This window comes from Bufo gargarizans, chromosome 1 (assembly GCF_014858855.1).
Source record: "Bufo gargarizans isolate SCDJY-AF-19 chromosome 1, ASM1485885v1, whole genome shotgun sequence".
Taxonomy (NCBI): Eukaryota; Metazoa; Chordata; class Amphibia; order Anura; family Bufonidae; genus Bufo; species Bufo gargarizans.
Genome location: NC_058080.1, coordinates 136,805,569 through 136,826,912, shown reverse-complemented (window position 1 = coordinate 136,826,912; position 21,344 = coordinate 136,805,569). Strand labels below are relative to the sequence as shown.

The 21,344-nt window shown below is 42.8% G+C and overlaps 1 protein-coding gene across 1 annotated transcript in view; it reads left to right on the top strand.

Moving 5' to 3' along the window:
• The window catches only part of CORIN (corin, serine peptidase), a 521,382-nt gene extending 512,855 nt beyond the window's left edge, over nucleotides 1–8,527 (top strand). The window contains exon 23 of the mRNA XM_044298842.1: nucleotides 7,280–8,527. Within this exon, the coding sequence (XP_044154777.1) occupies nucleotides 7,280–7,462 (183 nt within the window). The 3' untranslated portion in view covers nucleotides 7,463–8,527. The remainder of the gene's footprint in view (nucleotides 1–7,279) is intronic.
• The last annotated feature ends 12,817 nt before the right edge of the window (nucleotides 8,528–21,344 follow it).

The window sequence follows — 21,344 nt, the reverse complement described above, 5'->3', positions numbered from 1 at the left end:
GGCCAGTGGCGATGACACCGTTATCAGCGTTACAATACCACTTCTATGTCTCCTTGAGAAAACACTTAGGGCGATGATGGAAGAGGAGGTGGCCCAGGAGGAGGAGGAGGAGGAGGAGGAAGAGGGGTCATTTTTAGCACTTTCAGGCCAGTCTCTTCGAAGTGACTCAGAGGGAGGTTTTTGGCAACAGCAGAGGCCAGGTACAAATGTGGCCAGCCAGGGCCCACTACTGGAGGACGAGGAGGACGAGGATGAGGAGGAGGTGGAGGAGGATGAGGATGAAGCATGGTCACAGCGGGGTGGCACCCAACGCAGCTCGGGCCCATCACTGGTGCGTGGCTGGGGGGAAAGGCAGGACGATGACGATACGCCTCCCACAGAGGACAGCTTGTCCTTATCCCTGGGCAGCCTGGCACACATGAGCGACTACATGCTGCAGTGCCTGCGCAACGACAGCAGAGTTGCCCACATTTTAACCTGTGCGGACTACTGGGTTGCCACCCTGCTGGATCCACGCTACAAAGACAATGTGCCCACCTTACTTCCTGCACTGGAGCGTGATAGGAAGATGCGCGAGTACAAGCGCACGTTGGTAGACGCGCTACTGAGAGCATTCCCAAATGTCACAGGGGAACAAGTGGAAGCCCAAGGCCAAGGCAGAGGAGGAGCAAGAGGTCGCCAAGGCAGCTGTGTCACGGCCAGCTCCTCTGAGGGCAGGGTTAGCATGGCAGAGATGTGGAAAACTTTTGTCAACACGCCACAGCTAACTGCACCACCACCTGATACGCAACGTGTTAGCAGGAGGCAACATTTCACTAACATGGTGGAACAGTACGTGTGCACACCCCTCCACGTACTGACTGATGGTTCGGCCCCATTCAACTTCTGGGTCTCTAAATTGTCCACGTGGCCAGAGCTAGCCTTTTATGCCTTGGAGGTGCTGGCCTGCCCGGCAGCCAGCGTTTTGTCTGAACGTGTATTCAGCACGGCAGGGGGCGTCATTACAGACAAACGCAGCCGCCTGTCTACAGCCAATGTGGACAAGCTGACGTTCATAAAAATGAACCAGGCATGGATCCCACAGGACCTGTCCGTCCCTTGTCCAGATTAGACATTAACTACCTCCCCATAACCATATATTATTGGACTCCAGGGCACTTCCTCATTCAATCCTATTTTTATTTTCATTTTACCATTATATTGCGATGCTACCCAAAGTTGAATGAACCTGTCCTCTGTCTGGGTGCCGGGGCCTAAATATATGCCAATGGACTGTTGCAGTGGTGGCTGACATGAAGCCTGATTCTCTGCTATGACATGCAGACTAATTCTCTGCTGACATGAAGCCAGATTGTCTGTTACGGGACCTCCCTCCTCTGCCTGGGTGCTGGGCCTAAATTTATGACAATGGACTGTTGCAGTGGTGGCTGACGTGAAGCCTCATTCTCTGCTATGACATGCAGACTGATTCTCTGCTGACATGAAGCCAGATTGTCTGTTACGGGACCTCTCTCCTCTGCCTGTGTGTGTGCTGGGCCTAAATATATGCCAATGGACTGTTGCAGTGGTGGCTGACGTGAAGCCTCATTCTCTGCTATGACATGCAGACTAATTCTCTGCTGACATGAAGACAGATTCTCTGTTACGGGACCTCTCTCCTCTGCCTGTGTGTGTGCTGGGCCTAAATATATGCCAATGGACTGTTGCAGTGGTGGCTGACGTGAAGCCTCATTCTCTGCTATGACATGCAGACTAATTCTCTGCTGACATGAAGACAGATTCTCTGTTACGGGACCTCCCTCCTCTGCCTGGGTGCTGGGCCTAAATATATGCCAATGGACTGTTGCAGTGGTGGGTGACGTGAAGCCTGATTCTCTGCTATGACATGCAGACTAATTCTCTGCTGACATGAAGACAGATTCTCTGTTACGGGACCTCTCTCCTCTGCCTGTGTGTGTGCTGGGCCTAAATATATGCCAATGGACTGTTGCAGTGGTGGCTGACGTGAAGCCTCATTCTCTGCTATGACATGCAGACTGATTCTCTGCTGTCATGAAGCCAGATTGTCTGTTACGGGACCTCTCTGCTCTGCCTGTGTGCTAGGCCTAAATATATGCCAATGGACTGTTGCAGTGGTGGGTGACGTGAAGCCTCATTCTCTGCTATGACATGCAGACTGATTCTCTGCTGACATGAAGCCAGATTGTCTGTTACGGGACCTCTCTGCTCTGCCTGTGTGCTAGGCCTAAATATATGCCAATGGACTGTTGCAGTGGTGGGTGACGTGAAGCCTCATTCTCTGCTATGACATGCAGACTGATTCTCTGCTGTCATGAAGCCAGATTGTCTGTTACGGGACCTCTCTGCTCTGCCTGTGTGCTAGGCCTAAATATATGCCAATGGACTGTTGCAGTGGTGGGTGACGTGAAGCCTCATTCTCTGCTATGACATGCAGACTGATTCTCTGCTGACATGAAGCCAGATTGTCTGTTACGGGACCTCTCTCCTCTGCCTGTGTGCTAGGCCTAAATATATGCCAATGGACTGTTGCAGTGGTGGCTGACGTGAAGCCTCATTCTCTGCTATGACATGCAGACTAATTCTCTGCTGACATGAAGCCAGATTGTCTGTTACGGGACCTCTCTCCTCTGCCTGGGTGCTGGGCCTAAATTTATGACAATGGACTGTTGCAGTGGTGGCTGACGTGAAGCCTGATTCTCTGCTATGACATGCAGACTGATTCTCTGCTGACATGAAGCCAGATCCTCTGTTACGGGACCTCTCTCCTCTGCCTGTGTGTGTGCTGGGCCTAAATATATGCCAATGGACTGTTGCAGTGGTGGCTGACGTGAAGCCTCATTCTCTGCTATGACATGCAGACTGATTCTCTGCTGACATGAAGCCAGATTCTCTGTTACGGGACCTCTCTCCTCTGCCTGTGTGTGTGCTGGGCCTAAATATATGCCAATGGACTGTTGCAGTGGTGGCTGACGTGAAGCCTCATTCTCTGCTATGACATGCAGACTAATTCTCTGCTGACATGAAGACAGATTCTCTGTTACGGGACCTCTCTCCTCTGCCTGGGTGCCGGGGCCTAAATATCTGAGAATGGACTGTTCCAGTGGTGGGTGACGGGAAGCCAGATTCTCTGCTATGGAACCTCTCTCCAATTGATTTTGGTTAATTTTTATTTATTTAATTTTTAATTTAATTCATTTCCCTATCCACATTTGTTTGCAGGGGATTTACCTACATGTTGCTGCCTTTTGCAGCCCTCTAGCTCTTTCTTGGGCTGTTTTACAGCCTTTTTAGTGCCGAAAAGTTCGGGTCCCCATTGACTTCAATGGGGTTCGGGTTTGGGACGAAGTTCGGATCGGGTTCGGATCCCGAACCCGAACATTTCCGGGATGTTCGGCCGAACTTCTCGAACCCGAACATCCAGGTGTTCGCTCAACTCTAGTAGTCATATGTTCAAAGCTGTAGTGGATGGTGACATATGGAGCCTGAAAGTCAAAATTTCTAAACATTGTTACCCTTTTGCTCTTCAGTGTATTCACCTTTTGTGCCCCCACACAATAGTTATGCCCAAGTTCTAGCCCCAAACAATGGTAATGCCCACATTGTGCCCCCTATATAGTATTAATAAGACTAACTTGGACAAAAATTATGGTACCCTAAACTAAGTTTTATTCATAGAGAAAGTTCAAGTGTTTTCAAAGTTAGTCAGTATGCCTATTGACAGGCTGAAAAATAGTCATTGTGCTGTTTGGAAACATGGTGTGTACCAAGCTGAACATACCCCAAAGAAAGTTAAGGAGAGAGTTGGCTCAGGAGATTAGAAAGACCATTATAGACAAACATGTTAAAGGTAAAGGCTCTAAGGCCATCTCCAAACAACTTGGTGTTCTTGTTACTTAGTGATGAGCAGCAGGGGTCATATTCGAATTTGTGATATTTCACGAATATTTTGTAGAATATTCGCGAATTTTTATATTTGTTATATTCTGCATTCTTTTTTTTTTACAAAAAAAATCGGCAAGGTAATGATCGCGTAATAGGCAAATATTACGCTATCAATACAGGCGTGGGTCAAAAACTAATATATAGCACTATAGATATAGAGCTATATATTTATTTTTTAGAATATTCGTCATTTTTTTCCATCTGAAGTTATGATTTCTCCCTGCTTAAGTTGCTTGACAAGTATATAGCATTATTTCTATATACTTGTTTTTTAGAATTTTCGTCATTGAAGAATATAAAAAAAAAACTAATATATAGCAATAGTGCTATATATTAGTTTTTTAAAAAAATATTTGTCATTTTTTTCCATGACTCATTGGCCCACAAGCAAGAAGCAGGGAGGAATCACGTGTTCAGAGGAAAAAATTCTGAATAATTAAAAAAACAAATATATAGCACTATATTCGAAATATTTGCAAATTCTTGAAGTGCCGATATTTGCGATTAAAATTCGTAATTCAAATATTTGCACTCAACACTACTTGTTACTACAATTGCACATATTGTTCAGAAGTTAAAGGTCTATGGAACTTTAGCCAACCTCCCAGGACGTGGCTGCAAAAGGAAAATTGATGACAAATCAAAGAGCAGTATAATACGAACGGTAAATGAAGAGCCCAGAACAACTTCCGAAGAGATTAGAGTTGAACTCCAAAGTCAAGGTACATCAGTGTCAGATTGTACCATTTGTCACTGTCTTAGCCAAAGTAGACTTAATGGAAGATGACGGAGGAGGAAACCACTGTTGAAAGCAAATCATAAAAAAGGGAGACTGGAATTTGTCAAAATGCAGATTGACAAGCCACAAAGCTTCTGGGAGAATATTCTTTGGACAGATTACACAAAACTAGAGTTTTTTGGCATGTTACATCAGCTCTATGTTCATAGATGCAAACATGAAGCATACAAAGAAAAGAACATTGTACCTTCTGTGTAACATGAAGGAGGCTTGGTTATGTTTTGAGGCTGTGTCTATGAATCTGGCACAGGGTGCCTTAAATCTGCGCAGGGTACAATGAAATCTCAAAACTATCAAGGCATTCTAGAGTGAAATGCCCGGTGTCAGAAAACTTTGTCTCAGTCGCAGGTCCTCAGACAGAATAATGACCAAAAACACTCAGTTAAAAAAGACTTGTCTTGGACTATTCTCAAGTGGACTTCTATGAGCCCTGATCTAAATGCTATCCAACATCTGTGGAAGGAGTTGAAATATGCAGTCTGGATAAGGCACCTTTCAAATCTGGGACAGCTGGAGCAGTTTGCTCACAATGGAGTAGGGCAAAATAGCTGTGGACAGGTGTAGAAGTCTCATTGAGAGTTACAGAAATTGATTGTAGTGATTGCATCAAAAGGTTGCACAACAAAATATTAAGTTAAGGGTACCATTATTTGTGTCCAGGCCAGTTCCATTACTTTGTTTTATAAATTATTCTGTGAGCCACAATTCAAAAGCAATGTCTGATTTTCATTACTTGATTTTCAGTAATTTTTATTTATTATTACTTTTGTCAGTTTTGAATTATTTTAGTGACCATTGTGAATTTGTCTATCTTTAATGGAAGGTTACCACCAATTTTGTCTATGAGTGTACACTTTTTGAAATTTCCATGTTTTGCAATTTTGCATACGTACAAAAAATATGATGTTTCCCTAAATGCGAATGAATAATCTAATATTTTACATGAATTAATTCTTGAACTGACAAAAACATAAGTTGTGGCCTCACATGAAACACTTCTGTCCTTGAGACACAGCCAATTTAGTCTTCTTTCCTCAGCAGATTTTGTGCCCTTTTTTAGTGGCTTAGTTTACTTATAAGGTAAACACAACTTTAGCGCTCCAGAGTCCTACCAACTTCCCTAGAAAATTCAGCACAGGAAAGACCAAAATCAGACAATAAGACAACCCTGCTCCTTTTTGTGGGTGTCCACTCTTTTCTTTGGTAGCATTCTATTTTTTTTATCTACACTTGAAATTTGACTAAATACTGAAAATGGTCACCCAATCTTCAATTGCCCTTCAATTACACAGATAACTGTTTTTCGTTCTACAGAACAAATATCAAATCTGACGTATCCCTATTTGAAACATAATATACTGTACCACAGATATTGACATTTTATTGTCTCCAGAACAAGGATTGTGGTTGGTAGTTTGCAATTCAATCCGCTGCTTACCTCAATCCCACCTGTGTTTTGTAGACTACAGATATTTCAGTTCTGGGTTTTTTCTGTATTGAATTCAGCACCAAATAATCTACACATTTGAATTTTGGGAAGCATACAATTTTCGGTAAACATACAAAGTTGCAAAACATGAAAATTTCAAAAAGTGCCCAACATTTTGGCCACCACTATATATTGGTAAATCACAAATATAGTATACATATAATTTCAATCTACTGGATTTGGTATAGGGTGCCAATATATAATAAGTAGCTTTGTAAGTGTCATGGGATAGGTGAGAAGGGTGGCAGCCACATGTATGAGGAAGTTCATAGGAAAATATATTAGTTCAGAAGGTAATCTGCTACTATCAGTGTCGTTAAACTGAAAAAAGGCTTAGACCCTGATTTATAATGCTTTTACTCCAGAATTCTGGCATCAAAAGGCACAAAATTGGGCTTTTGTGACTTTTCTAACTTACTTGTACAACAATTCTGCAACTCTTTTCCTTTTTATAGCACTTACTCCAGTTTTGAGATATGGGTGTGGAAGTAGTCGTGGTCAGCTATTTATCATTGAGACTTTTTTTTTTAAAAAAGTCTAAAAAAAAAAGTCACAAATCTCACTCAAGTAGCAGTGTGGTGTAGGAAAACTGGAGTAGCTTTTTTAGACAAAAGTGTTAGGTTTAAGGATTTGATATTTGATAAATGTGGCATAAAGTACACTAAAACAGACAATATTTCCCTCATAATAAATTCATCCCATAATCTTAATAATCACTCCCTACACTACCCCTCAGAGCATCCATCTTGACAAGGATCCCCCTATATAGCTGGTCCCTATTTAACACCAATTCAGTACTACATGTGTTTCAACTGATAGCGGACCAGTTACAATCAGTGGGAACACAAGGGCATTCATAAAAAGTACTTTAGTGTGTACAAGGCTCATCTGTTGGAGACCAGATACATTATAGATACACAGACATAAGTGTTAAAAATGATACTACCTTCCATTTAGTGAAATGATATAGGTTTAAGGATTTGCTTTGGCTTATTTAGTGCTAAACCCACCAATCTGTGTTCTTTCAGGGAGACAGTGGAGGACCCCTTGTGTGTGAACAGTCAAAGGGACAATGGACATTGTATGGTCTAACATCTTGGGGATCTGTGTGTTTTTCCAAAGTTCTAGGACCAGGAGTCTACAGTAACGTGTCACATTTTGTGGACTGGATTGAAAGACAAATATACATTCACAGCTTTTTAATCAACTAATGATATATACCAGAGTCACAAGACGAGAGACTAGTGAGAAGAAGCCTTAGCCTCATTGGAGGCTTTATGTGTTGAGATATTTGTTGTGTGTACCAATGAAAATGATATATATTTTTGTTTTTCAATATTAGGTATTTTAGTAAAAACTTTTTGGACTTTTGTACATACACGTATCTGTTCACAGTTTTGTTTTTCTGTGTGATCATTCCTAAATAACTTAAGATTTCAGGAACTGTATTTTACTATTGGTCATAGGGACAGGTAAAAATTTTAGATTTAAAGGGGTTCTCTCATAAATAATGTAAACAAATGAAAATCATACTGCATGTAGTACATAACAATCTCTAACAAAGCTCGAACCAGCTCCCCATTCATTGTTCTAATTGCTCTCCTAGATTTATTTCAAGCTAACAACTCAGTTGGCGTGTCCTTTCTCAGGTGGCATATCCTCTTACTGCAGCTGCTGGCAGTTAAAGGGGAAAACTGAGCATGTGTGTCCGCCTCACTGAGGTAGACAGAGAAGTTTAGAGAAAAGTAAAACAGCAGGTGGAGCAATACAGATGGATTTCATTGAATAACTCAGTAGCTATAATTCATTTTTATTGAGACACAATTATAAAACGATTCAGCTCCAGGGGCTGGTATGAAAAATGTAGATTATTTTTAGTAGGACAAAAATCATAAAATAAATATAGATTTATCACTTCTAGACCTGATATCAAGGTTTGATGACTCCGAGTGAAAGCATTCCTTGATTTCTTTCACTGGTCAACTTTAATGGGTCCGTGATCCGCACTGCAAAAAAATAGAACATGTTCTATTTTTTTCGGTGCGGAGGCACGGACAGAAACACCATAGAAGCACTCCTTAGTGCTTCCGTGGGGTTCCGTGCCTCCGTTCCACACCGCAGCTCCAGATTGCGGACTCATCAATATTGTTGATTATGTGAATGTTTATCTATATAACGACAGGATATAATGTATGACCGATGTTCCATTGTAAAATATTAGAATCTATCCTTTTTTATTAGTGGTCTGTAAATAAAGAGATCTAGATTTCTAGTAATATCAGTCTTGTTTCTTGCATTTATGTTCCTAATTTTGTAAGATGATCTAATCATTGTATGTGTGTAACAGGTACCTTAAAAGCGATAACCCTCATTGGAGACACTTTAAAACATACCTAACCTTTTAACAAACCTTGCATGAATCAAAAGGTACAGTGTGTGTACATGAGGAATAACACTATTTCTGGCCACGACATGACTTGTACCTAGTATTTTGTAGCAGATATCTCATCTGTATGCTAGATTTCCCACAGACATGGTGGAGACTAACTCCCAACCACTGCACACAGCATATAAGAACCTAATTCCTAGCTTTCTCTTACTAAGAGTTCGGCTACACAGTGATCTTGGTCGTGCGACAACTGTCATGCCCAAGGATCGCAATTGGATTACAGGGTGGTAGTGCTAGCATAGAAATGAATAGGGTTACAGTGCGACTCACATATGTGCTTCAAACGTGACTCCAGAATAACAAAAAAATTCAACACTGGTAGAATTTTTGGGATTCTGGGGTGACTGTATTGTAAGTGTTGATTGGTTCTGTCCCCTTTAATTTTGTCTCTTTTATATTACTTTTAGTATTCTGTGTAAGGATATTACTTGTAATTCCTTGTAATGTAGTACCCACCCCCCATTGTGCTGATAAGGCTACATTCCTGAGTGATCTCAGAGACATGTGTGATGCACACTGGAGGAGAAGCTGATGGGAATAAATGTGCTGTGCATCGACAATTAGGGGGGACTTCACTTGGAACTTCATCCTAGGTAGGATGTAAGTATTGATTTGCGCTATCTCTTGTACACCCTGGGGTGTCGTTTATGTGTTATAACGTGGCAGACAGCCATGTGTTATAGCATTGCCGACCAGAGTCCTACCCCATACTGCATATTTAAGCTAGTGATGTTTATTTACTTTTTATTATTCTGTATGTGATTTGTCTGTTATCTTATATTTGATCACACTTAGTAAATTTATTTATTCACTTACCCTGCGTAAGCTTATTCATTCTCAAATCTTTTGAATTTACGTTCGTCACGGTCACTGAAAACGTGCGAGTCGTGCTGCAACCCTATTCATTTCTTTGCTAGCACTGCTATATATAGTTTCATAGATAGTGTATATATACACACGATAGAAACTATAATGTATATTATATATCTTCCATATACTTAGTAACAACTACACATGTAATATAGTAATTACACTAGCAGAACCAGATACAATATGAGAATCTGCAGCAGTGCTAAAAAAAAAAGTGATTACCCCATCCAGATGTCCCCTGTTGTTGCATATTTGTCATTCTAGATGGTACTATGAAATTAGCCTCAGTGACCTGATGATGCGGGCAGTCATGTTAACCATAGGGATGCTTCAATACTATAAATTTCCCAGCTTTCTCTTGTCCTCCATCTTATTTTATTTAAAGACAGGAATCCAATCAGTTTGATTAGTAGAATAGTAGAAATCTATTTACAATGGCATGGAGTGGTGAAGTTTAGTGTGGTGTACGCTTCTGTTTTCATATGTGGAGGGAGAGTTTATTATTTTCATAACTTATTGCAGGAGATCAATATCATGATAAATAAGGACAATATACAGAAAAACCAATGTAGCAGATATAGTAGTAGTTTGCAGGCAGTTGATACATATAGAGAAGCCATGCTGGTGACTCTGGGGAAATCAACACTAAATGGAGATAAAGTGGATATTTATAAATCAGAGATCCCATGGAGGGGGGGGGGGGGTTACAGCAGAAACTGGGTGTATAGACAACTCTAAATATGGACTTGCATATTAAACACTAAATCAGGAAATAGTAAGAAATATCTGTTATAATTCAGGACGCTGAAGGACCTTTGAGGGAATCAGGAAGTATGTCAACCCCAAACATTGCCTCCAGAGGTCATTTACGGGCGCACTCACTTCTGGGCAGGTGGTATTTTTCTCAGTCATCTATATAGCAGAGTTCTACATTACTAGTACTAAATGCCTGCCATCTAGGCTGGATAGATACAGTACCAGATTTGATAGCGGTGATCCGATAGAAATGAATGGGATCACTGCGGCAGTATTGGATTTCTTGCGACTGCTGCGGCGGTCGCATTCATTTCTATGGGATCACCGCTGCTCAGTGATCCTGGCCGCAACAGGTGTCACCGTGTAGCCCTTGCCTAATACTTTAATATATAATGCTTTTAAAAATAAAAAAAAGATTATTTATTTCTTTGCATCACCATATTCAGACCCTCCCAGTTCGTTCTACAGAGCTCTGTAGCTCTTACTGATACTTTTCTATTTTAATAGCTTAGGCATTCATATTTTTAAAAGGGGTTGAAAAAGTGGCGAGACCTGCTCAACCCAGGATGGGGATGATGCTCACCTGATCCCCGCCACTTGATTCTGTCGCTCCCATGCACGCTGAAGAAACTAATCACAGGCTACAGCAGTGACCTGGTCTTCTTGCATTATGGAGAAGGCCAATAGGCCCCCCTTTCCAAATCAATTTGAAGTGAACTTACTTCCTAATAAAGATATTAAAACACATTCGAAAAGAAGCAGTCAAGGGCAGATCCGGTGACTTACAGGTGACAGTTTTTTTTTATATGAACATAGGCTGGTTCAGGTGCTGTACCAGGGGATTCACCTGTACCCTTGTAGGCCAGTCTGAGCCTGGATGGGAGAAAGTTACAGATTTTGCAAATCCAACCCAATTTTAATCAGTGCCTAGACTAGCCCCCAAATTTATGCAAACCACTATATCATCCTGCTGATCCTCCCAATATTGTGCCCACTGTGCTCACAAACTCTAAACTGTCAAATAACAGTGCCATACTCCCCCCCCCCCCATAGTAATAGTGCCACCAGTATTTATAAAGCCCCTCCTTCAGTACCCCCTGTAGTTGTACTGGCCCGCTGCAGTTATAATTTCCCTGTAGCGCTAGCGCTCCCTGTATTATAATGTCCCCCTTGTAGTTCCCATATATTTATATCTATAAAGCCCCCCATAGTTCCATTATAAGATGATCCTCCCCCTCCCCCTTCCATAATGTCAGTATATGCCCCCGTAGTGCCCGGTATATATAATAGTCATTCTGTAAGTTAGTAGATAATTCTTCCTGGTAGTGCCACTCTATGCCACTCATAGTACCAATTTATTATGTTCCCAATGTTGTACCAGTAGATAATGTCCCCATAGTCCCACTCCTGTAGTATATATTTAATGTTTCCCCTGTAGTGCCAATATATACTGTATATAATGCCTCCATGTACTGCCGACCCTAGTACCAGTATATAATGCCCTCTATGTAATGCCAAGTATATATAATGTCCCCCCTCTTGGTGCCCCTAGTAGATAGTGCCCCCCTCTGTAGTGCCAGGTATATATATAATGCTTTCCCCAGTAGGTATTTACCCCCCTCTGCTGTGCCAGGTATATATAATGCTTCCCTCCCCCTTGTAATGCCAGGTATATATAATGTCCCCTCCTTGGTGCCCCCAGTAGATAATGCTCCCCTCTGTTGTGCCAGGTATATATAATGCTTCCCCCTTTAGATCCCCCAGTAGATAATGCCCCCACTGTAGTGCCAGGTATATATAATGCTTTCCCCCCTTGGTGCTCCAAGTAGATAATGCCCCCCTCTGTAGTGCCAGGTATATATAATGTTCCCCCCCCCACCTTGGTGCCCCTATTAGATATTGCCCCCCCATCTGTAATGCCAGGTATATATAATGCTCTCCCCCTTGGTTCCCCCAGTAGATAATGCCCCGCTCTGTAGTGACTTCTACATACAATGCTCCCCTTCCTGGTGCTCCCAGTAGTGGTAGTGACCTTTAGTGTAAAAAGATTTTAAAAAATAAAAAAGAAATCACTTACCTCAGTCACTCCTGTTCCCCTGCCGCCATGCTCGATAACATCACCACTCCTGCGCAGAGTCTCAAGCAATGTTGTGATCACGCGACACCCAACGCATAAGGTCATGGTGATGTCATCACAACCTTTTGTGCCGTTCCACTGCCTCATAGGCTTCAGGCCTAGCAGCTGTGATTGCGACCCCCCATTATGGGTAGCAAGGCTACCCATCATCCCGTCCCTGTCATCATGCCGAGAGCGCGCACCCATATTTCTGGTGGAGGCCCTTTTTAGGTTTGTGGTGAGGTCCCGGGGCGTGACCTTGCCTGCCATTGTTACACAGCTAATATAGTCCTTCAAATGAAGAGATAGAAAACAATATTAACAGAGCATATCAAGAAAAACTAATACACTTTGCAATACCTTGTATAGGCAGTGAGGGACAGTACATAACTCAAATGCAACGGGGGTATGCTTTTTTTTTCTTGTGGAGACTCCAACTGGTATAAGAAGTCTTATAGGCAATACCCCCATGGAAAAGGTATGCAAATTAGCTCAATTCCGACAAAGAACAAAAGAAAAAAATAGCTACATTATCAAATCACAAAATGTATTAATGTCCAAAGCATGAACACAAAACAATTTAAAAAGCATTAAAACTGTGTAATACGGGAGGTGTATGGTAAAAAAAAAGCATTAAACTGTAATATAACGTGCAAGTGAACTGGTGGGTATAAAAACTCTATATGACATCCAGTGCTAGTTACAGTATCTAAAGGGGAATAAAAATCAAAGCAGGTGCAAAAATTAGCACTGCAAACAATAATGTGAAAAACATACTAATTATTATTCACAAAGAGTGTTGCGGCTTTATCAGGGGTCTTTTCCCTAACTCTACACCAACTATTGGTTGGCCTACTCTGTATCAATGTTCAGTGCAATTTTGGTGCACATAGTGGAAAGGGAGTGTGGCTTCAGAGGTCACTAAGACACTCCACCTTGTCAAGTTGGAAAACACGTGAGCTAGAAGCAGTGGATTATTCTGTTTAGCAAGTGCTTCATAAATAGTTCACAAAACTTGATCTCATAAATTTTGGGGTTAATCACAAATTAGTAAATTTGTGCAAGTAAATAAGTTATTCATGGAATGTTTTAAAATTACAGATTGTAATTTATATTGGCTTCATGTTAATATAAAGCAGATTATCTTTCCAGAATGAATGGTTTCTGCTGATGAAAGCTTATGATGGCTCGGTCAGAAGTGTTATTTAGCCTGATACAGCTAAGCACTGTAATGCTGTAAAAGGAAACAAAATAGGTATTATAAACCGGCCCTGCGACAGTGGGTCTAAATTTAGCTCTTAATAATGAAGCTCAAATTAGAAGAAAAGCTAAATATTCCTCTAAACACACATTCTATTTAGAACACAAAGAATTAGGATATAGATGCACATTGGGAGTATTACTTTCTCTGAAAAAGAATATATGTTTAAGGGGGTAGTACAGGGGTTTTATGTTGATGACCTATCCTCAGAGTAGGTCTTCAGTATCTTATTGGCGGGGGTCTGACGCCCAGCACCCGATCAGCTGTTTAAAGGGGTTGTCCAGGTTCAGAGCTGAACCCGGACATACCCACATTTTCACCCAGGCAGGTCCTGTGATATGAGCATCGGAGCTCTTCCTTGCCCTGTACTGTATCGCACAGGACAAGTGCTTCTTTGTTTATTTTTTTACACTGCTAAGATGGAAGTCTCTGCCAGCAGTGTATTTGGTCACCGGCTCTGATGGGCAGGCTTTAGCGCTGCCCTAGCTGTTTTACAGGCTAGGGCAATGCTAAAGCCGGCCCATTAGTGTGGGTGATGTCACTGGGTTGACTGCTGGGCAGAAGCCTCTGCCTAGCAGTCCCTATGGAGAGCCCGATATGTCACCGGATCTCCATAAAAAAACCTTTGCCCTGTGCAATTCAGCCCAGGGCAAAGGAGAGCATTGGAGCGCGAAATGCTCTGATGCTCATATTAGGGGAGTTGCTTGGGTGAAAACAGTGATATGTCCGGGTCCAGCTCTGAACCCGGACAACCCCTTTAAAGAGGAGGCGACGCTCCATGCGAATGTCACTTCTTCTTTGTTACACTACCCGTTGTCTTGGTGGTGCAGTGTAACAACAATTACTTGAATGGAGTGAGTACTTGTAATTACACTACGCCGTCGCTGCAAGGGAGAAAACTTGTGGTGTAATGAAGAGGAAGCCGCGCTTACATCGATTCATCAAAGTGTAAATGACAATTGAAATCTACGGCAGTTAAGGGATAAAGTAGATTTCAATTTAGGCACACATCATGGCGAAGTATTCGCCTCATCACAAATTAGGCACATCCCCCAGCAGCTCAGGGTATATCAGAGACCAGAGTACAACGCCAGACTTTGATAAATGAACCCCATTGTTTCAAACAATGATTTTAATGACCACATCAAGTGATCAGTGGAGCCTTTACGAAGGGCAATTATTCAGAATAAGCCTCACCGTAAATACTATATACTGTACCAGTGTTCATGAGGTCCACTACAAGTTTCCCCATCCTTTGCCGGAAACCTTGACTGTAACCTTACCTTTGCTTATAAACGCTAAGAATGCTTGGTATTCCATTGTCTAGTTAGCTAGATACCATCTAACCTTCTATAACTGGGGTGCACAACCTTTTCTGGTCGAGGGCCTCATTGCGAGACTGAACCAATCCCCAAGACTAAAAATAAAAGACCTCTTTCAGGTGAGCATGTCCTGTATGGAGATCACGCTTTGTGTGCGAGTGTGATTTCCCGTTATGGACACTGCTCGTTTCGCATGAGCATACGGCATTGTAATGATTTATAATGTTGTGCGTCTCTGCATGACCTTATATAATGCTGTCAGTATAATTCTGTAGAAGTAAGGTCATGCAGAGACACTCCTGTGAAACTAGCAGTGTCCATAATGGGAAAATCTCACTCACACATGGAGTGCAATTTCTGCACAGGACACACTCATCTGAAATACTTATGGCATATCGAACATGTATATCATACTGTAAATGTCTGTTACAATTATAATGGAAGAAGACATGGGAAATGCATGTGAACTGTCAATAGACACAGACAGATAGCCATTACCAGATAGTTGGGGGACATAGGTTGTGCCCAGACTTTTCTGGTGGGGGCCACATTGTCAGCCTGAACAGATTCCAAGGGCAGAAAATAAAACTTAAAAGGGTATTAACAACTGAAATACCATATTTATGGAATATTGAACACAGTATATATCATAAATGTCTAGTTGCACAAAATGAGACAATACATGAAAGATTCATGTGAGCAGCCACAGACATAGACATACATGTCTGTTACCAGATGAGTGTGGTAGAGAAAGCCTTTCTGTAAACTCCATTGTCCTGTGACCTAAAGAACAACTGGGCAGATTTACTAATCCTGGTGTCCATATCAAATGATCAGTGGCCTTTACAAAGGGCAATTATTCAGAAAGAGTAGATGGTGTAAATTTAAGGCTTCTTTACATGGGCCAAATTTACAGGCGATTGTCGGCAGGGATACGTTCCTGCTCGCCAGTGGAGGAGTGATTGCCAGTGCCATCCCTCGTCCCCATATAGGCTCTTCGTCTGCCGTTTACACAGCGCAATCTGCTGCCGGCTAACAATTTTTGTGATTGCTTGTTCATCGGCTAATCTGCCACGTTCCTATGAACACTTGTTAATGATCATCTGGCCAAGAATCAGCCCTTGTAAAGATCCCTTTAGACTGAACAGTTGATAGAGGTGTCAAACTCATCATAGTGGCTCACACTTTATGTACATTTGGTGCACAGCTAGACATTTTTGTCTAACTTTATACCACTTATTGGTTAGATTGCTGTACTTTTCGTCTTCCCCAATAAGCTGTGCCCTTCTTGTGAAGTGATGTGCAGTAGATTTTGTTTTGGCTCATTTGGTTTATGTATAAAATGAGATGTGACATTTGGTACCATAAAAGGTACCAGATTTTGGCCCAGACATAGCAACAAGAGTAAATGCGGGCTAATGTTCTATCCACGTTTTTATACCATTGACATTCATGGCTTTGCCAGTGTAGTCTCATGTCTTGACTTACTTCAGGACTTGATGCTTTGTCTACATTTCTTTTTACATCTACAGTACTCTGATGAAACTACCATTAGTACCAAGGTAAATTCTGCTATCATCACGGAACACTATTGCTTGCCATTGATGGTCGCATTCGATTTTGCAGGAGGGCAGAAGAGCACCTCCTGCCATCATGCATAGTGTGGAGGTACACAGAACTAACAGCAGGTGTCATGGTGCGGGCATCATTAGTTACTATGCGCGTCTCGTTTGGTATACGCAGAGGGAATATCAACCAGCCTTTGGTATGTCCAGGACATCAAGGAACCAGTCTTACTGACTTTTTTGATTCAGTTAGAAGTGGTGTTCCAACAAGATAACGTCTGTCTACACAGTGCCCGCACCACACAACATACTCTTCAGGGTATGCAGCATCTGCCTCCTTATCTGTCTGTGGTCCCACCGCTTCTATGTTCCCTGCCACTTCTAGTGCCCACAAGGAACAGGAAGCAGCTTGGACCCGCAACTGCTGTGGGCAATCACAGGCCTCAGTGGCTTGAAGTGTTCATCAAAGCAGTGATGTACGTCTCAAGCTTTTGAGGTCTGTTATTGCCTGCAGCAGTCACAGGATAAAGCCACTTCCTGGTGCTGTGGGCAATGTAAATGCCAGGACCACAGACAGATGAGTGGGTTTTTTATGTTGAGTGGGACAGTCAGCTCCAAGGCCATAGAACCCCTTTGAAGGATTTGTGCAGTGCAAAGATATTGAAGGCCTATTCTCTAGATAAGCTCATTAATATCAGATGGGCAGGGGGTCCAACACCCATCACCCCCTCCAATCAGCTGTTTGAAGAGGAAGCGGCACTCGTGCGAGTTTCTTTGCAGCGGTGGCATAGTCAAATTACAACTGCTCTTCCAGTTCACTTGAATAGGATGAGCAGTTGTAGTTACACTGCGCCACATAAACAAGCGGGACGACGTACAGGTAATTTTGAAGCAGAAGCTACGCTCCTATGAACAAGTATCACCTGTTCAAGCAGCTGATCAGTGTGGGTTCCGCAAATCAGACCATCGTCAATCTGATATTGATGACCTACCATGAATATAGGTCATCAATATCTTTGCACTGCACAACCCCTTAAAGGGAACCTGTCACCGGGATTTTGTGTATAGAGCTGAGGACATGGGTTGCTAGATGGCAGCTAGCACGTCCGCTATATCCAGTCCCCATAGCTCTGTGTGCTTTTATTGTGTAAAACAAAAACGATTTGATACATATGCAAATTAACCTGCGATGAGTCCTGTACGTGAGATGGGTCAGGGACAGGACTCATCTCAGGTTAATTTTCATATGTATCACATCGGTTTGTTTACACAATAAAAGCACACAGAGCTATGGGGACTGGGTATTGCGGATGTGCTAGGTGCGATCTAGCAACCCATGTCCTCAGCTCTATACACAAAATCCCAGTGACAGGTTCCCTTTAAGGGGTTGTGCAGTGCAAAGATATTGATGACCTAGGAAGACCCCTATTCTATAATACATAGTAATACCTCCAAAAAATAGTTATTAATTTACATTCCCCATATGTCTACTTCATGTTTGGATCATTTTGGGAATGCCATTTTATTTTTGGGGGACGTTACAAGGCTTAGAAGTTTAGAAGCAAATCTTGAAAATTTTCTGAAATTTTCCAAAACCCACTTTTTAAAGGACCAGTTCAGGTATGAAGTCACTTTGTGAGGCTTACATAATAGAAACCACCCAAAAATGACCCAATTTTGGAAACCACGCCCCTCAAGGTATTCTAAACTGATTTTACAAACGTTGTTAACCCTATGGGTGTTCCACAAGAGTAATTGGCAAATGGAGATGAAATTTCAGAATTTTAATTTTTGGGCAAATTTTCCATTTTAATCCTTTTTCCAGTAACAAAGCAAGGGTTAACAGACAAACAAAACTCAATATTTATTGCCCTGATTCTGTAGTTTATAGAAACACCCCATATGTGGTCGTAAACTGCTGTACGGGCACACAGCAGGGCGCAGAAGAAAAGGAACACCATATGGTTTCTGGAAGGCAGATTTTGCTGGACTGGTTTATTTACACCATGTCCCATTTGAAGCCCCCCTGATGCACCCCTAGAGTAGAAACTCCACAAATGTGACCCCATTTTGGAAACTACAGGACAAGGTGGCAGTTTAGTTGGGACTATTTTTAGGGTACATATGATTTTTGGTTGCTCTATATTACATTTTTGTGAGGCAAGGCTACAAAAAATGTAAAATTCCGAAATTTCATCTCCATTTGCCAATAACTCTTGTGGAACACCTAAAGGGTTAAAAAAAGTTTGTAAAATCAGTTTTGAATACCTCGAGGGGTGTAGTTTCTTAGATGGGGTCACTTTTTAGGGAGTTTCTACTCTAGGGGTGCATCAGGGGGGCTTTAAATGGGACATGTGTGTAAAAAAAAAAACAAAAAAAAAAAACAGTTCAGCAAAATCTGCGTTCCAAAAACCATGTGGCGCTCCTTTCCTTCTGCGCCCTGCCGTTTGGCCATAAAGCATTTTACGACCACATATGGGGTGTTTCTGAAAACTTCAGAATCAGGGCAATAAAGAGTTTTTTTTTTTTACTGTTAAGCCTTGCTTTGTTAACGGAAGAAAAAATAGCTGTTTTGGCACAGTTTTTTTTTTTACTTAATTTGAGGGGTTAGGTCATGTATTATTTTTATAGAGCAGATTCGTATGGTCAGTTTTTTTTGTTTTTAGCCTCTTGTCTTAAGTAGGGGCTCATTTTTTGCGGGATGAGAGGACGGTTTTTTTGGCACTATTTTGGGGTGCATATGACTTTTTGATTGCTTGCTATTACACTTTTTCTGATGTAAGGTGACAAAAAAAAAAAAGCCAGGTGACACCGTTACCGTGAATTGTGGACAGCACAAAGACATCCCTCTTGTCCTTATATCTGACCAGCACGGGACGGACATGCTGCATTATCTGCATAATGCAGGCATTTCCGGATAGCCTCAAAACGGGAACGTGTCACGGCCATACAGAAGAGTGGGGTCTGGTAGAGGACGTCCCCACTCCAGTACAGCCTGACACTGGGTTTTTTGACTAGGCCCATGTGCAGCACGAGGTTTCAAAACGTCCTCATCTCGGCTGCACTGACCAGAATCTAGCCACCGGACCTAGCTAAGGCTGCTTTCACACTAGCGTTCGTCGGTCCGCTCGTGAGCTCCGTTTGAAGGAGCTCACGAGCGGACCCGAACGCAGCCGTCCAGCCCTGATGCAGTCTGAATGGAGCGGATCCGCTCAGACTGCATCAGTCTGGCGGCGTTCAGCCTCCGCTCCGCTCGGACAGGCGGACAGCTGAACGCTGCTTGCAGCGTTCGGGTGTCCGCCTGGCCGTGCGGATCCGTTAGACTTACAATGTAAGTCAATGGGAACGGATCCGCTTGAAGATGTCACCATATGGCTCAATCTTCAAGCGGATCCGTCCCCCATTGACTTTACATTGAAAGTCTGAACGGATCCGCGCAGGCTACTTGCGCACTTTTTTTTAAAGTTATTAATGCAGACGGATCCGTACTGAACGGAGCCTCCGTCTGCATTAATATGAGCGGATCCGTTCAGAACGGATCCGCCCGAACGCTAGTGTGAAAGTAGCCTAAAAAGGAGCCCGGGTGTTGAGCGATGAACTGTTGGGCGAACAAGTTTGTTTGCTCCACCATCAGATTCATAAAGTGGTCACTGAAAAAAAAAAAAAAAAAAAGAAATAAAAATTGTCATTCAGTGAAGCCCACTGTGGGAATCTGGATTCCTGATTGGCTAACAAAATCAGGAATCATGGGCTCAAAATCCTCTGGGGTACACCATGCAAGTTCAACGTTGGGGGGCTCAGGTGGACATCTGGTGGGCCGGAAAACTAGTACGAGCCCCAGAGCTGCTCGTACTAGTGTGGGCCACAGGGTCCCTGGCATGGGGGTCCCCTTGTTCCACCTGGCGGCGTCTCCGCTGCCTTGGGGGCTCATCATTATCATCACTAGATGATGAGGAGGACGCGGATGACAAGAGGAAAGTGGGGTCATCCTCGTCCTCGCTGGGGTTCTCTGAATCGGAGGCAAGCAGGGCGTATGCCTCCTCGGCCGAGAACGTCTGGTGGGCCATAGGTGTGTGTGTGAGTGAAAAACTTTATTTAGTGTGTGTGCGCGCGTGTGTGTGAAAAACTTTATTTAGTGTGCGTGTGTGTGGGGGCACGGGTGTTTGCGTACTTACCCTAAACCTAACAGAGAAAAAGATTCAAACTCGCTGATCAGCGGTGGTGTGGGCAATGTGCTAACAGTGACCGGACGCTAAGAGTGTCGGCCATGGTCGCACGCACAAAAAAAAAAAAAAAAGTACCCAAAAAATGTGTGTGTGGGGCGGGGGCAAGCTGCAGCACCCCTGGTGGGGTCTAGGGTCACCCAGCTGAGTGTGCTGTGGTCTCCAGACACCCATCAGGGTGATGCTGAAATTTTTTTTTAATAAAAAATAATAAAAAATTCTCCTAAACTCTCCCTAACCCTGTCCCTAGGTACCTGTGGTGGCTCAAGATGGGGGGTGCTGGGCATAGATGGGGGGTGCTGGGCTCCATGAGGCTCCTCTCTCCACGACGCAGTGTGGAGGAGGAGGAGGCAGAGCCCCACCAGCCCGTGCAGCCAATCGGAAGCGATCCCGAGAGGTGATGTCACCATTACCTCTCAGGATCTAAGGATGGTGATTGGTGGTGTATTATCATAATTGACATGCGGTTTGCCTTGATCACCGATACGGGGGGGAAGGGGGGTCCAGTCTACAAGTAGTCTAAAAGATCCT